The sequence below is a fragment of the Scomber scombrus genome, chromosome 11 (genome assembly GCF_963691925.1).
Source record: "Scomber scombrus chromosome 11, fScoSco1.1, whole genome shotgun sequence".
In the NCBI taxonomy this organism is placed as follows: domain Eukaryota; kingdom Metazoa; phylum Chordata; class Actinopteri; order Scombriformes; family Scombridae; genus Scomber; species Scomber scombrus.
In genome coordinates, this window is record NC_084980.1 from 3470119 (window position 1) to 3488966 (window position 18848).

At 38.5% G+C, this 18848-nt stretch overlaps 1 protein-coding gene across 1 annotated transcript in view; it reads left to right on the plus strand.

Annotated features, from left to right (window-relative positions):
- The first annotated feature begins 5154 nt into the window (after positions 1-5154).
- The window catches only part of LOC133990535 (phospholipid phosphatase-related protein type 4-like), a 38595-nt gene continuing 24901 nt past the window's right edge, over positions 5155-18848 (plus strand). Inside the window, exon 1 of the mRNA XM_062428878.1 lies at positions 5155-5238. Within this exon, the coding sequence (XP_062284862.1) occupies positions 5155-5238 (84 nt within the window). The remainder of the gene's footprint in view (positions 5239-18848) is intronic.

The following is an 18848-nucleotide window of genomic DNA, read 5'->3' on the forward strand; positions in this document are numbered from 1 at the left end:
TTAAGACAAAGTTTCCCCTCTTCTGAATCTGCATGAGGCCATCATTAAACTCTCAAAACTCAACATGTTTCATTAGAATCCCATTACATTCAGAGATAATACTACTACTACCAATACTAAGAATATTACTTTCTTATAATGAACAAATGCAATGAAAAGAGCAAAAGCAATGCGTTAAACTGACTTTTAAAGTACTCTTTGACTTCCTTTCCCTGTATGTGGTGCTACACTCTAAGCCCACCGGTTCCTTCTGAAGAGCTGAACCTTTAAAAAGAACTCCCAAATCTAAAAAAAGAAGAAAAAAAAAAAAAAAAAGATCCAGACATTTCTTAAAACAGATGGGCACTTTAGATTTTAGCCAAACAGAAGGGAATAGTGCAATTATTGAGGACTCTTTTCAGTGAGGGACATTTTGGTGCTCTAGTGTCAATTCAAGTCAAATTTATTCATATGGCCCAAAAATCACAAGTTCACTGACAATCTGTACAGCATACACAGCACCCTCCATCCTTAGATCATTGACTTGGTTAAGCACTAAGTCCACAAAAACCCTGATAACTGGGAGAAATATGGAGAAAGCAGAGTCAGAGCAAAGGAAGATGGATCCTTCTTCTTCCTACTGTAGATATCGTACATGAGACATATAGCAGTCGTGTAATTGTGAGTATGGAGAAAACAGAATGACAGTATTTGGTAAACATAGTACAACAATGCATAAGTAAATATTAAGTGTAATAAAGTGGTGTTTGATGTAGAGAGGAAGTATTTGCAGTGAATAATATGGAGTGACTATTTATGCTGCATGTGTGTATGATACTGTTTATTCAGTGTGTGTGTTCATGGTAATGAAGGAACATGACAACCAGTGCAACAGTGTGTCTTATTGAGGTGTTTTTTTAATGTTTTTTTGGACAACAATGGAAGGCTAAAACACAGAGGAATAACATATATTGGGCTTTTGGATTCACACACAATATTTAGTTAGTAGATCAGTTCATTGTTGGTTTGTGCAAATGAGATCAGATGATGATATGAAACATGGAATATCACCAAACCCTGCAGCTCTGATTTAGTTATTTCTATCTGTTTTTTATTTGTTATTTCATCTCGTTCCCAACGTGTAGAAAATGTGATAGAAATCAAAAGGAAATTCAATCTAGTTATATCTTTTCTGCAGAACATGGACAACATGTTTCATATCTTCCAGCTGGTGTAAAGCCTGTCACTTTGATGCCAGAAGGGATTTATTCATATTTGATGAATAATTTAATATAATTAGGAAGTGTTCCTCCCCATCCCCACATACTGACATTTGTCAGCAATTAACCAGGCAGTTGTATTACAATCCATCATATATTAAAGGGAACCTACTGTGCTTTTATTTATTTTCAGTCATATATGTAAAGTTTCAACATTGGATTAAACGTGGTTTATGACTGCCATGAATGCTTGGTTTCCAACCGTTTTTTCTACTTTCAGCCCAAGCTGACATCGACTTGTGATTGATTTCCTTATATGGTCGTCTGCTCCATGCACAGCTTGCTAGTTCTTGCTAGTAGTTTGACCTGTTGGAGCTGTGTTGGTTGATTGCAGCTCCTCATCAAACATCATCACTGTGGCTGTTTCTGCTCGTACTGCTAACAAAAGCTTTGCATACTCAGTGAAGAACATGTTTAATTTCCCGTTAATCCTTCACAATAAACGTCTCGCATAATTTAAAAGCCGTTCATACGAAGCAGTAAAGCTGGAAATGTTGCGTTTGCGTCGGTGGTAACTTAACATGACTCTGACATGGCTGTACATTGACAGGCTTCAGGAAAGCTGGCCAATCAGAACAGAGTGGGCTCATAAGGAGAAGGGTCTTAAAGGGACAAGAGCTAAGACTGACTGTTAAGCCCAACAAAACAAAACCTTGTTCATTCATATTTTAAGACAATACATATTATATCCAGCAACAACAAAAAAGCCTGAAAAGCCAGAAGTTCGAACACAAGTGCAGAGTTGTTGCTATGGAGACAATACACCCTCTTGTCTAGTCACATTGGTGTAAACTGGCAGGTTTTTCAGATTGGCACAGTGCAAGTAGTTGCAAGTTTAAACTTGTCTCATCATGAATGTTTTAGAGTCTGGATTGAGGGGCTGCATAAAGGGCCAGGATTAGATCAATACATAGTTGTTGTTGTTGTTTTTTACTGTGAATCATGCAAGCTAATCTAGTGAAGACCCAGAATAAAAATATAGAGATGAAAATAAGCACAATAGGTCCCCTTTAAAAAGCATGAAAGGTAATTGCAAAAATGAGTAGTGTTAAGCTACTCTTATCTGCTGTAGTTAAAGTTTATTCTTTCAGGAAGTGGACATAGCAAGGCCTTATAAATAAAAACACAGGTATGCAGATGTCTTGTAGATGACACTTCTATATAACACAGTGATGATAGCTGGTGTGATAGCTGTCTGCAGTGATGCATTAAAGTAATCAAACTCCAAATCACCATATGTGTTAAGCATTTGATGATGATGATTAAAAGTGTGGACCTAAGCAGTAGTAAGCAGGAGATTTGTGTGGTTGAAGTATGGTGACAATTAAGTAAGATTTCTACAGTCTTAGTCAAAGTTAATTTAATACACAATCATCATACATTAACACTCATTTTGTGTTATTATCACATTATATGATTTACACAAGGAACATTTGTACATTTCTCAGACAATATTTTGTACCTTCCATTCTCTCGATTTCAAACACTGTACAGCTCTTTTCTATTATAGATATACACTGCATATATTATTGCTTATTTTACTGTGCTTTTATGGTACTTTGACTGCCATGTGCCACAATGCCAGGGCAAATAAAGTATATGTGAAAACTTACTTGACAATTTCACTGACTACCATGTCTTAATTTATCCTAAGAGTCCCTGTAAGTCATGACCAGGATGCCCAACACCAGCACCCTGAAACTGAAGCAGCTAAATGGAATTCAGCCATCATTCATTTGATTATTTACACCTGCTGTCACATGTCAAAATATCTTCAGTGTAATATTATAATTTCCCTTTTTTTCTGATCACTGTATGGCAGTAAAGACACTGACAGCATATTGCAGCCTGTGTCCTGAGGCCACCACATGGCTCAGTGTTGTCCTGAGGGCTGTGTGTCCCACATATGATCAGTGCAGCTCTGTAGTGCTGGAAGGGGGGCGTTCACACACACTCACGCGCGCTACCCGTGCGGAAAATAGGTTTTTAGCACACTTGTGACGTCACGCCCATCGATCCGTTTTGGTATTCCTTCGAAGGTCGCAAATAAACAAGAGGAATCACTCTAGAGGTGAAATACAAAGCCCAAATGATGGGTCCAAAAGATGGGTGTTGAAGTGATGGAACACATTAGCTACAAGGGAGGGAGAGAGAAAAAGACCCCCGACACACGCACGCACGCGCGCACACACACACACACACACACACTCTGTCTCGTGAGATTTCTTCTACCTCCACAAAAGAACTGAGTTTTATTTATACTACTCAATGCATTCAAAACAGCCTGCATTTGAAAGTCCAATAAGAGTGTTATCTTTCCATTGACCTCTGGATGAACTACGCTGAGATGTGTCTCAACCACTTTTCAAAATCCAACATTTTTTTGTTTGTTTGTTTGTTTGTTTTGGTTAAATACTTCACTGTTCCCCTGCACAAACAAACCAAACTAAATTTGAGCCCTCTAAATAGTCTCAATTAAAGTTGTTCACAGCGATGTCCATAGTGCATATCTGTGGCTTCCAACTTTGGGGCCAGGACCCCTTAAAGGGTTCCTAAGGGTCACTACATGATCACAGGGACCTTTCTCAAATTTTTTGCTTTACTCTTCTTGTGAAGTACTGGACACTTAAAATCATTCAAATGAAATGATCAGAGGAAGGGAAAATCACACCATTTTCGAACTGCTTTCAGATCATGTTCACACGATGGCTGTATGTCACTTTAAACTGTAAGATACTTGTGGTGATATGATGAGTTTTAATAACAAAACAATACTTTTTTACTTTCAGGATATACTTTTTTTTTTTTTAATTATTAATCGAACAAAAGAAGTATTTTCGGGTTCGATAGGCTACCCCACTCTAGTCCATATCAAGATTTAAATCTGTGATGAAGTTGGGAGCCACTGGTGTTTAGCAGATAGTGTATAGCTTCTTGATGGCATAAAAAGTATCAAGGCACACATATTTTCTAACACAGCCTTAATCATAGCCATACAGTGATGTCATTTTATATATTTTCTGCTACATCTTCTGCTGACCCAAAAGTAATCGAGATAAACTGAAATTCCTTTTACGGACCTCGCTGCTCAGTCAAAAAAGAACTATTTACTTCAATTAATTCTCAATGAAAACAGTTCAAACGTCACCATATAAACCTGAAACTAGTTTATTGGCCTGGTTAGAATCTATGGATGCAGAGTGAGACCTCATTATAATTACCCTCATCTCAGTTCTCTCCTCCACTGCCTGACACCTGCTGATGTGCGTCAAGTGTGCGAGAATTATTCTGAAAAAGACCGGATATTGTTATTATTATTTTGTATTAGGCTATAATTCTACCATAACAATGAAAGCAAAAGTAATAGCTATAAGATAAAGGTTGCCCAGTTGTCGTTTAAAAAGTCCATCTGAATGATTCATCGATCAGGAATTAAACGCGCTGAAGAGTAGTAATCGGTTTTATTTTGAAATACAGGAAGTGTGTTCAGTTATTGTGGCTAACTTACTGTACCGGCAGTCACCTGCAGCTGCAGAGCTGGAGGAGCATCACTGGTACCCGGACTCTCCTCTGAACACCACACACATATCTACAGGATGAAGTGTCGCTGCGGGTTTAATGTCACACACACACGGGGCCAGCAGCTTTGGAGGAGACCGTGTCAGTCCCGCTGTGGAGCCCCAAAAACGGCGTTTTAGAGACGACCACGACCAAACACATTAACAACACCAACACGTCTCACCGGAAGATGGGGAACCGCCGTTAAGGGGGTTCGCAGGGGGCGGGGGGGTGCGGAGGAGGAACCGAAGTCGGTCGGAATTTCGCCAAAATTACGACGGGAATCAAGTACAGCTCCCTGTCTCCCGGTAACGGGAGAGACCACCGGGCGCTCGTGATGTCTCGTGCCAAGGAGCGGCTGAAAGGCGGGAAGGAGACCAAGGACAGTGTTACTCTGCTGCCCTGTTTCTATTTTGTAGAGGTGAAATATCTATCTATCTATCTATCTATCTATCTATCTATCTATCTATCTATCTATCTATCTATCTATCTATCTATCTATCTATCTATCTATCTATGTGTGCATCAAGTGGCATTATGTTTGTAGAGGTGTAAATGTGTGTACGTCAAATTGAGCTGACTGACTGATTGACAGACTGACTGGTCAGCTGATTAGTGACTGACAGACTGCTACATTGACTGACAGTCTAAAAAATAATGACATGTCAGTCCTCAGTCCTGATATCTACGTCTATAGTAGCTAAACGACTCTGAAGAAATATCTAATTGCGATTAATTGGACTATTACTGTAATTGAGATATGATTTGCGATACTAGAGGGAATGCTCATTTTCACATCATCACTCTCATTTTCATTGAAAAGCATATTAAAATGATTATGGTGTGATTTTTGCAGGGACAAAGATGATTACTTGAGTCTGTATAATATAATGTGTATAGGCCAGGACATCTGCAGCACCACAATATAATATAATATAATAATATATAATATAATATAATATACATGTTATTTTGACACATTTCACCTTTAACAAATATTGCACCTCCTTTGATTTGAAAATTGCAGTAGGCCATACTGAAATAACATTTCAATAAATTGTTGGGTCCTGGTGTACAGCCTGTATTTGTTTGGGTGGCTGGTTTTGTGAGTGAGGACAGCACAGAGGGGTGGTTGCTGACAGATGATGGCCGGGCATTTGGCAGCTCTGTCACGGACACTGAGCTGTAAACTCTTTGTGGTCTGCAGTCTAGGGAAGCAAACATCCACACACAGCAGGGGAAGCTAATGATATTACATCGATTTTGAGTTATCGTTCTGGATATGTGAATATACTGAGAGTGTCCTTTGAGACACCACAACAACAACAACAACAACAACAAGAAAAACACAGTGAGCCAGACAGGCTGTAATCAGGGTAAGAAGAAGAAGAATCCCGTGCAGTTTGATAGCATACTTAGAATCTGTATTCACCTCGTCCCTGTTTACCCTGTTGTTTTTGCAGTCAGTGACACTGCAGTCTCCACACGATATTATGATTCCTTGTGCATACAGCGAATTTGTGGGGCATGATGCAAAGATTTTTTTTTATAGCTTGTTCAATACAAGCTATTTTCTCAAGTGTCTCATCATTGACTCAAAACACTCAAAAAGAGAGTCTCGGTCCTTATAAACGACTGAATGACGACAACTGGCCAAATATGGACCCATTCTTTAATTTCATGCCACACTAACACAGTTTAGACACAATATCCATTTAATCGTTTGTATTAAGAAATTAATGGGCACATTTAGAGCCTGTCCCTGACTGATCACTGTGTTCCAGTGACTCTCTCATATTAATTGTTCCTCGCTCCACGACTAAAGCTTACAGTGATGGTGCATTTAGTTTGTACGCCCCCAGAATCTGAAATAGCCTTATTGAACACTTGTTAATGCAGACTCCTCTTTCAACATTTAAAATCAGTATTACTATTATACATAATATTCATTGTAGTAGTAGTGGGCTTAGTAGTGACCTAATAGGGTCATCTTTTTTTAATGTAACCTACATTTCCGGGACTGTGACAGTGTCATATTGCCATATGAACACAATGCCAATGCATATTGTATCACTGCGTACTTACTGACAGGTAGCTGTGGTATGAGGACCCCAGGTTGCCTCCACAGTGGACCCAAGGCTAGTTGTTACTTAAAGGGGTTATTTCAAAGAGTGTCAACCTAATACATATTTATCAGAGATTGCATGCTTATACTACAGGTAGGCCTGGGCAAGGCTGGATTAGTACCCCCAGGGGCCCCCCTGGGCACTACAACTCATGCATATTCCACTAGTTGATCATTTTTCCCCACACACTCGTCAATACAAACTAACCACAGTGCATTGTGGCCAGTCATCACTTATCCAGCTATCAAACTGACAAATAAAAACAGTCATGAGTGAGTCTTATTTTCCTGGAAACATCTTCTATTTTGTTCCTATTGGATAACGCTGCTGTCAGGTGGAAACCTTATTTTTGGACATGCTAGGTGTCCGACAGCGACTATAACTTTTAAACATCAATAGAATGGGTCAAGCTTTGTGTTATATTTCTGTTGAGCCCGACAAAAAAAGGTAAACTTTTTTTTTCTCCCATTATTGAGGGCCCCTCTCTACTCAATGGGCCCCTGGGTACTTGCCCAGATTACCCGTATTGTAGATCCAGCTATGGGCCTGGGCAATATATTGAATTAATAAGATTCATTTGAACTGTTGTTTCATTACAACATGCACAGAAATGTTACTCATTGTGAAAAAGTATTACTTTTTGGGGCGGAAGACGATAGCTGCTGCTTAAGCTGTGTTGAGTCACAACAGTCCTATAAACCGTGACCTGATTAGTTACACTACTCATGCACCTGCCGAGACTCTGATGAATCCAGGCTGCTCTCTGGCTCTGGCTATCTTAGTGAATTTAACGGTTGCTTCTATGAGAGGGAGGATGATTTTGATGAGGAATCATATCATCTCTAGTTATGAAAGCTGAAGCTCTGCTTTGTCTGTGCTGCAGCTGATTATTAAACTGGATGCTGGTGCTGCAGATGAAACATTTTATACTGACAGTCAGCTGTGTGGGATATCCTGTTAACCTTGCAAGTGGTGCAAGGCTTTTATTATTCTTGATCAACTATCTTTCACGTGATGTGCTAAAAAGTATGACGTTTTAATTAGAGCCAGACGATATAATTTGCCGATATTGCATCACAGCTATATCGATATTGACATATATGTTGTCCGATATGCACCAATATTTTTTTTAAAGTTTTTAAAATTGTAATTAATATATAATCCTTTTTTTCAATTCAAGTTTAATATATATATCCTTTTTTTGTTGTTTTATTATTTATAATTATTAAATTCCCAGTGAAATCTACTGTTTCAGTGCACTGTGTTTATAGTTAAACTGTAAAATATCCTGCCTCCATTTAATAATCTTTATCATAAGTGTTTGATAACAATATTGCAAAAAAAATTGCATTTTATGTAAATATTCTGTACAAGATTATCAGCCAATATATTGATATATCGAATTATCCGAATATTGGAATTGTTTTACTCCGTATTATCGGTATCAGCCCCAAAAGTCCAGTATCAGTTGGGCCCTAGTATTAATCCTGCATTGTGCATTGAAAAAAATGGATTAAAACTGAGAGCCTGAAAAGGAGTTCTATGTTTTTTGGCCATATTGCCCAGTCTTTAACCTAAAGGGCAGGTGATTGGATGAACCATCTGTCAATCACTGTCTCTTACCGTCTTACTTTGCAGCTAGATTCCTAGAATCCTCACAGGAAACTGATTGCAAGCACATTAAAGCCTGACAAGATAGACCCTTGCATGATGTCAAGATGTTGTGATCCAGCCCTGGGATCAATCATTTCAGATTTTTCTGAGTTTGATTTCCATTTTGCTGGTTTTATAGCTTTAAATGGTAAGAAGAATGATCAAAAGTCTTGAGTCTTGCTTGCTCCTGCCAGGCGCCCGCTTGCATCATCAGGTATGGCATTTGGGGAATTTGGAGGCAGAGGAATAGAGTCATGCTATGACACACTGAGTGAAAATGAAAAGTGTAGTTGCAGGTCATAGCCATTACAAATACAGACAAATAAGCTAGGTGACTAGATTCATATAATAATTATGTTCAGGCATTCATGTGTGTTCACAGTGACCAGAGTGTCTTGATAACTTGTTTGACAGTTGAGTTGGAGGATCAAAATCAATGCAGCAGAGGTTGAGATGTTGTATCCTGACTTAAAAACCACTGGATGTATATGGAGAAAATCTTTTATCATGGAATGTGTTATTGATATTAATAATTTAGTAGAAACTCAATTGAGAAACAGTTTAACGATATAAATATACCCAAATGAGAATAGATCTAATGGATTTTATATCTGAGAAACCTACCAGATAGATACTTAATGTTACTGATACAAAAATCTGGCTAATCAAATATTGCCATCAAGCAGTCTTGCTAATTGAGTTGCAACAATACTCACAATGACCTAACCAGAGATGTTTGAGAGGGATGACAAATTTCATCGGACAATCATTTCACGGTGTGTTGTATCATATCGTCCAATTCTACCTCAATGCCTGGAAAACACCAACATCTTGTAAAGTCCACGCCCCATGTTTGTAGTTCAGAGTTCCTGTTTTAAATTGGTCTCCAAGCCCAAGCCAAGATAACCTTGATGGCATCATCTCAGACTTGACAAGGCTGCTCCGGAGACATAGAAGACATATACAGGTTGAGTAGTACCTTGACTAAAAGAATCAGGACATGTAAGATCAGTATGTTTTGTGGGTATTTATTGATCGTCCTCTTGATGAAATTACTGAGCATTTTTAAAACTCAAGCTCTATGGATCTGGTTGATAGCTGTTAAGCCACTGTTTAGGTACTTTGAGACAGCAATCGGTTGCTGTTGCTTCTCCAATGTAAACAAGGTAGGAGATTAGCTGCGGAGGTGGCAACAAGTAGAGTGTGGGCGGCTGATGAGCTCATGAATATGCTAACCATTTCTTCTATTTTAAGGTACAACCAGCTACAGGATAGGATTGTAGTAGTAGCTAGTGGCAACCTGAAGTGTATTGTACGGAAAGTTAGTGGTGCCAAATGCAAAATCGCACCTTTTTGCCAACCATTTAAAATACAAAACAGCGACATCGTGGAGCCACAGACACAAGTAACAGTAACTATCTTTACTGTCACTTTTAGGGATGGGTCCAAATTCTGTTTGAATTTTTCATCAGTTCTTTTTAGGCAGCTTGTTTGGTGGTCCTAGTCATAAAAAATTCTGTCTTCGAATTTCAACAGTTTTATGTTACAAAAGATATAACTACATGATATTTAAAATGTATGACTCAAGGATGGACATTCAAAGAACAGTATCTTAAGTGTTGCCAGGTAGACCACAGGTCTGGGTACTCGATACCTGTAGGGTATCAACTGAAATAAATCAATATCAAGTAGTATCGAAACGATACCTGCAATCGATCGTTTTTGATAGAAAATATGACTATTTGTATGGACTTGCTCACAGCCAATCAACGCAAGTGTTCTTCGATTTAATGTGACGTGTGATTGGCCCACTGCCACAGCAGCTACAACCCATCTGTGGTGGAGAAGTTGTGGTGAATTTTAGTCAGTGGGCTTATCAGTTCAGCAGCCAAGATGCCACCTAAACGCTCTAAAGTGTATCTACACTGTTACGTTGGATAAAAGACAGCACGAAATGTGGAATGGGTATGGAATGAAGTACTCAGTTGGTATTAGTATCACTTTAATTGGTACTGTCATCATCATTTTTTAATGATACCCAGCGCTAGTAGACTACTACTGGACGATGCACTTAACATGACCTGAAAGTACTGGTTCTCACTCTAGCACATAGACAGAGGATAAATGTTGGGGCAAGGGGCTTGTTGTCCTCCCCTTTATCGTAATGAACATCTGTGCATAAATATTAGCAGATGTTTTTTTTTTACTTTGTTGAAGTGTACACTTTGGAATGATTAAGATGATCCACCGATCAGTCAGTCTTGATACTGTGTCTCTGAGTTAGCATGCGTTTATATTTGTCAGTTTTTCTTGTAGTGTTAAAGAGAGGCAAAAAAGACAGAATAAAGAGGGACTGTGAATGACTGATCTGATGAGGGATTTGTTGGCCAACTGAAACTCTTTAGTATTATTAAATGAAGAAAAAGGGTCTTTGGGGAGATATAAGAAATGCTCCTTTATGTCTCTTTTAGCTTGCTGAGTGTGTGTTAGTTTCTTGTTTGATTAACAGTAGTTGGCAGGCTGCAAAAGTGCTGGTGTCAGGCTGTATTCAGACAAAAATCAGTTGCCTCCGCAGGGGTGTGAGGAGGTGTGAGGGGGCGTGGGAGTGTTTATGTGTGCTCTTGAACGTAATTGTTACAAAATTATCCGAATTTATTGATCTGATCCACCGGCTTTCTCACTACTGCTTCTTGCATCCATATACTCTCTCTAGCTTGCTCGACCACAGCTGCTCTCTCTCTCTCTCTCTCTCACTTGCTGGTGCTCTCAGCTCTCTCTCTCTCTCTCTTTTTCTCTTTTCCTTTTTTAAAATGAGTCAGAAAGCCAACAGCAAAGTCTAACTATACTTTTAACAAATGAAGGGGAAATGTCCTCCCCGCTTCCTGGTAACGTCTTTGCCCTTCCTCATGGCAGTCTTTTACAGTTCTGATTAGTCTCATTGCCTACTGTGTTTGGTCATTGCATAGTGATGTTGGGTTGCGTTTCTCCAAAAGTTGACCCTGGATCAACTTTCTTGCTGCAGGCTGGTGCGGCAGTGCTGCAGCCTTAACACATTACCGCCATTCAAAAGAATGGGAGAATGGGCATTTGCCTTAACGCTTGATTTGGTCTGAAAACGTTCTTACACTGTACAGAACATGGGACAGAGCAGACAGTGTGTTGTTATCAGTAGAACCACACCGGCATCTACATGTCCTAAGTAGCATTTGCAGGTATGTTTATATGATGTTTAATTTATTGCTGCTGAGCAGGTCATTATCTAACAAGCTGCACCGACTGAACTGTTCACTTTTCCTTGGTGAATATTTGTTGGCTCTTTCAACAACCTAATGTGCAGGACAAGATATGTGTTCACTGTTCATTTATAGTCAAGTAAATTGAATTTGTTTGTTAGTTAGATAATTGGGAGACTTTGGTAGGAAAGCTAAAGCGAGTTGTTCGGTGTGTTCTCGTGTAGCAGGATGCAATCAGCCTCAGTGTAACCGTCTACTCCGCCTGTGATAGAACAACATGATGCTGCTTTTATTTCAATTTTGTTTTGCATTATTGAAATAAAATATCCTTATAACGAATTGAAATATTTTAAATTATAGATGTGTCCCTTTAGGTTTCCAATTTATTCTCAAAAAAGAACACAGAACAAGTGATTTACAGCTATGTTACTGTAGTAGACCTTCAAATGCTATTTCATTTCAGTTAGACAATGAAAATGAAATCGGTTGTCAGATCGCAGCCCTAGCCACTTATTTAAACAAAGGCTCTCACTTGTTTGTAATATTTCAAATGTGTGGTTATCTGCAGCAGGAAGGAGGTTGTTACAGGGAAAAAGGCGAAACTGAACTTTCTAGTAACTTTGAAAATCAGACTGTCCAATCTGTCACAAACAGTCTCGCTGATTATTGTCACAACCAGTGCCCACACTGTCAATCAAGAAGTCAGTCATTGCCTGTGTATTATCATAAGACACATGCAGCACCACTACAGTGGTTAAAGTGAGCTGAATTTGAAGCATCCTGCTCAGAGAGAGAAACACTGACAGTCCAGCTTAGAACAGAGCCACTCCACTCCACAGCGCTCCCTCTCCATACCACTCATGTACCCGGGTTGCAAGCCAATTGATATTTAGTTGATATTTCTCTCCTCTGTGATACACATTGTCATATTGTTTTTGTATCACAACAATATTTGATCACAGTATATCTTTACATTGTAAGTGAATGCGATGTGCTGTCGGGTGATGAAGGGTTTTATTTGACCAAGCTATAGGAAGTGTTTGACACATTGAATTAAGGATGACTTATTAGTTATGGGGTAAGCCAATTGGCATGGTTGCTGCTGATTTTATGCGTTTCCTGACATTATGCCACGTCAAAGAGGATGATTAAGGAGAGTTTCACCTTTTCCAGAATCAACAACATTGTGAAATATGGTGATAAAAAACAATATCGCATCAGTATTTATTAGTTTTGGGTGACAGGGCTACACTGTTCTCGCTGCCTCTTGATAAACATTCTGCATCTATTAGAATTATTGCTCATTCCTCCCTTTTCTTTTTTCCTGACAGACGAGCTCTGCGTCTCCTACATTTTCTATCTCTCACACACTGTCACACCATCCTACCCACTAACTGGCTGCTAGGCAACATGGCTCTCTGAATGGGGTGTATTTTTATATCTGTGTGTTCAGGGCTGGAGACATTAAGAGAAGAAAAAAACATCCTTGCCGCAGCCTGGTTTCCTCTGTGTGCACAGTAGCCACTAAGGCTTTGGGTTGTTGAGTGATTGTCTTTGAAATTATCATTGTGATGCATTCAACGTCATCACATATGTGGGATATAGTACACCCAGCAGGATTAAAGGAAGATATGATGTAATTCACTGCATCAGGCAGTAACTGGATTCATATCACGGATGCTACGAGTACATATATATATATATATATATATATATATATATATATATATATATATATATATATATATATCATTAATGCCTGTATATACACCTGTGTGGAGTGTGATGGCATGCCTCTAGTTAATAGACTGATAACTATGCAGCACACACAGCTAACAAAGTGTCTTGCTCGTGGTGGGAGTACTACATTGTTGCTGTGTTGATTTAGCGTTCTCAATATTGCACTGACAGTGACGGCTAAATCAAACTGACAAACACATCCCTACCTTTTCATTTGAAAAGCCCTGAGATAGATGCTAACAGTAGCTTGCGTTTTGGAAGATAAAATGCAATAAAAGCCACAAAGAAGCTGAGAATACACTAAGAGACCTTTCTTTTTGAGTGATTTTAGAAAGTTAGAAAGAAAAAAACAAGAACTTGTATTTTTTGTAGTGGAAAAAGCATTTCTGCTTTTGGGCATTTCTTTGAAGCATACTGAGTCCTTAAATAGGTTCAGTTTGTTGTTTTTGCTGTTTCAAAATTAGGCCCATGTAAGAACTGTCAATCAGGATAATAGATCAGCAACTGCCTATCTACAACAGAATTATGTCAATGTGATTGTTTTTGTAGATTTTGCTGTTTTTGGAGCTTTTAACTGGAGCTGAACTGATACTGCGTTTTTGAACTTGATATTTATGACAGTTTTTCTTTTTTTACATAAACATATTATTTTATGTCTGTGTTCCTGAGGACTGTCAGTTCAGTTTTGGATTCTAACTTCCAACTATTTCATCCAATTTAATACAAAACTAAGCCTAAATAAACACAGTTTTAAGGTAACTGAAACAGAGGTATCTCATCATGTTTCTGTGGATTCTGCGGTCTGTCATTAAAGAACCACTCCACAATTGTTGGTGTATAAAATACTCTGCCGACATGTTTTTTTCCGCCAAAAAGTTCAGTTATCTTGTTAAAATCCTTTAAATGGCATCTACCTGTTTTTCATTACTGAGAAACATTCATTTATTTTACCCACAAGCTAGAGAACTATGTCGTAGGAACTGTCCACTGAATAGTATAACGAGCATGGGTTATTGGCATCCCCAGGTTTCACATTCAGATAATGATATATTGAATTGATACATATTTTAAAAATCGGACTATTTCCACGATGATATGAGAGTTTTCAAAGCCAGATTATTGGAATTGTTGTAGGTGGATGAGCAGCTCCTCAGGGCAGGAAGCAGATTCACTGCGGGGACTATTGACTGACACCCATGAAACTGTTCTTTAAACTCTCCTACACTACAGATAATGTGTTTCATCTCTCACCTGAAATAAATGCACAGTAGAAATATTTGGGAATCGTGTCCAAGCCACATGTTTTTAGCCATGCTCGTGGCTCTATGGATGGTAAAGTCGGTCAACCATTTTGGTCTAGACTACTGGATGGATCGCCAGGAAATTTTGTATAGACATTCATGGTCATGGCTGGGTAATGGTACTCAATACTTTTAAGGTATTGACTGAAATTGATATTAAGTAGTATCGAAACGTCTCCCATCAAACAGTACCTGCGATGAATCCTTTTTGCACCGAGACCTAGAAAATATGACTTGTATTTGAAAATATGACTTGACTGATTTGTATGGACTTGCTCACAGCCAATCAACGCAAGCGTTCTTCGATTTAATGCGACGTGATTGGCCCACTGCCACAGCAGCTACAACCCATTTGTGGTGAATTTGAGTTTGCGTGCTTAGCAGTTCAGCAGCCAAGATTGCCGATTTTAGAACCTTTATGGTCCCAAGATGATGAATCCTAGTGACTTTGGTAACTCCCTGACTTCCTGTAGTACCACCATGAGGTTGGTATATTTGGTTTTTCTCAGTAAATATCTTCGATGGACTGTCACATTATTTGCAGACTCCATGGTTCCCAGATGATGACTCTTAATGACCCTTAACTTTTTCTCTATTGTATGGATTGCCATGAAATTTATGACAGAAATTCAGGTTTCCCACAGGATCAGTTGTTATTGCTTTGGTGATAATCTGACTTCTTCTTCTAGCAACATCATCAGGACAAAATTTCCATTCATCTGATTCTTTGGTTTATGATATAGGGTTAGGGATAGCATCCTAACATGCTAAACCAAGATGTTGAAGATGGTGAACATTATACCTGCTTAACATCAGTATGTTAGCATTGTCTTTGAGAGCATGCTGATGTTAGCATACAACTTATATCACTAATGTACCCATGTACATCTTCACACAGCTTCTAGCATTGTCTTGTTACAACATTATTCAACCAAATGTAAATGTTTACTTTGTGATTTTGCAGGAATCTGAGGCATACCAACATTTAGATATTTGATGTTGTCATGCTGTCAAAAGGTAAAAACTGGTACATGTGTAATTTTAGTGATCGTGAGAAATTTGCAACAAACATAGTGGGTAATCGTGGCTCGAAGGCTGTGAAAACAGAGCATTTCACAGTCATTGACAGGTCTTTACATAACTCTTGCAGTCGGAAATGTGGGTGCTTCAGGCAAAAAGGCAGATCATGTAGCTGATAATTTGAACAGCAGGAAGGAAAGGAACGGTGCAGCCTCCAACTGCAGAAAGAGCCCTGTTTGGATAATATCCATCATTTTGCAATCTGTAATCTTCCTATTAGGCTACACAGAAATATAGTGAGCATGACATGACAACTCAGGGTTGTCATAGTGTATCCGTGCAGGAGTCTAGAGAAGAGTTTGGTAACGGCCAAGCATTCATTCTGCTTTATAGTTTTATACTGCAACATTTTTTTATATTCAATAGTCTATCAGAACATTGTGACATCCTCTTATTGCTTATTTTGTCTGACAAACAGTCCAAAATTCTAAAAATATTCAATTGAAAATGATCAAAAACATTCAAACTGCTGGAACCAGAGAATTATAGCATTTATTTTGCTTGATAATTGACACAAAGCAGTAAATTGTTGAAAACTGTTGATTGATTAACTGACTGATCTGTTCAGCTGTACAGCCTGTTGTAGAAAGTTCAGATAGCTTGATTTTTAATAGTAAAGGTGACATCATTACTCAGCATTTAAAGTAGAAAATTAAAAACTTTGCATTATTGCCTAAAGGTAGTTGAGATGAAATATTAATTAAACCACTGTAGGATGAAGATCAAAATCTTTCCAACAATTTCACTTTACTGGTGGTACTGTAATAGCAAGTGCATTTTACCGCTACATGTCCCATGAGTTTTGTTTAACCCTCCTGTCGTCCTCCCGGGTCAAATTGACCCCATCTCTTTTGATTGTTCCTTCTTTCCTTCCTTCCTCCCTCTATCTTTAATTTTTCCTTTGTTCTTCCCCTCCTTCCCTCTTTTTTTGCTCCTCCTCCTTCCATACTTCTTTCCTCACTTCCTTCCTTCCTTCCTTCCTCCCTCCTTACTCCTTTCCTTCCTTCCTTTCTTCTCTCCTTCCTCCCTCCCTCTCTCCCTCCTTATTCTTTTCCTTCCTTCCTTCCTTGCTCCCTCCCTCCTTCCTCCTTTCCTTCTCTCCTTCCTCCCTCCCTCTCTCCCTCCTTACTCTTTTTCCTCCTTTCCTTCCTCCTTTCCTTCCCCCCTTCCTTCTCTCCTTCTCTCCTTACTTCCTTCCTATTTTCCTCCTTACTCCTTTCCTTCCTACCTTCCTTCGTTACTCTTTTCTTTCTTTCTTTCCTTCCTTCCTTCCTTCCTTCCTTCCTTCCTCTCTTCCTCCTTTCCTCCCTTGACCTGAGGACAACAGGAGGGTTAAAATGACTCATGTATCGATGACTTGAGGCAGCAAACCTGTCGTGACCAACTCCTCAGTCAGAAATACAAAAGAAGAAGAACAACTGGTGTGTTTGTTACAGTGCAGCAGAACAAACTGTGCATTTTCTCACACATTAGTGCATTGACAAACACGTAACCTTTTTCTGTGGCTGCTTCACATTGAAGGATAAGCTGTGATTCGCCACTTAGAACGCTTTCAATATAAGCATGTATTAATATGTATATAATAATATGTATCATTGTGTCTCACCTTCAATGGAAACATGTTTACCAGTACTATACTACATTTATATACTGCTATTATACTACACTATTTCTGGCAGAGCAGCTTTCAAAAATATCCTCTTTTGAAATCATATTATTATGACAATGATGCCCATTGATCAACATGTTTGTTTGGTGCTACCGCTGCAGCATGCTATGTAATGCTGCACATCTTCAAGTGAAAGTGGAGGTTTTTGAAGTGTTCTAACTCGTCCTTGGCTTTTAACTACCTTTTTTTCATTATCCTGTATCTGCACTGAAGCTGTGTGTCTGTGTGCTGCTTACCTGACAAATGTAAGGTTAACAGAAGCAGTGAGAGGGTATATCATTGCTCTTGACAGTCTGATTAAATATCTGTAATGTTTCACCATTTTCACCAACTCATTACCACATGTGTGTTTGTGTTTATGGTCATAACTGGGTGTTAATTAGAGTCCAACCTTTAATGCATGGAATTGAAGTAGGAAAACTTCAAGTATCTCTCTTATCTAATTTTTTTTTTTTTTTTGCAATAGAAGTGAGGTGTTAATAGCTTTTCTCACTTCTTATATGACATTTTGAGCCATCCTCCACAATGTAATCTGTAGCCACCCATTCAGCTATTGCTGTTCAGAGCTTACTGCTTGGGTTTCCCTCGCACACTATGCTGATGGCTCGTAGTTAACATGGTTGATGCTTTAAATTATAACTGCCATTTTGCCAATTTTCTGAAATGATAAGTTGATTAATTGATTAGTAGATTGACAAAAAAAATGCCAGACAATTGTGAGAATCTGCTGCTTTTCGTTATCTCATTTCATTAATATATATATATATATATATATATATATATATATATATATATATATATATATATATATATATATATATATACATGTTTGGGGGTTTCAAAAAGAAGGATGGGTATGTAGCCCTAACCCTAACCCTAACCCTAACCCTCTTATTGATGCTACTCATCTTAATTTGCTGTAAAAAAATACACACATGACATGAAAGCTGTGAAAAGAACAGTTAGAAAAGAATAGAATATACTTTATTGTCCCCTAAGAGGAATTTGTCATGGACTCAAAGTGCGTAGTGTATAGTAGTAGCAGCCCTTATAGACAATAGACAAATACGTAGACTACATACACACTCATGACACATCCAATGAAAGATTAAAGCAAATAAAAAACAAAACTTCCCAGGCCTCAGCGTACAGATCTATTCAACATTTTGATGGAGGTGGGTACGAAAGAGTATTTAAAACGGTTCAATTTGCATTTTGGGATTCTGTAC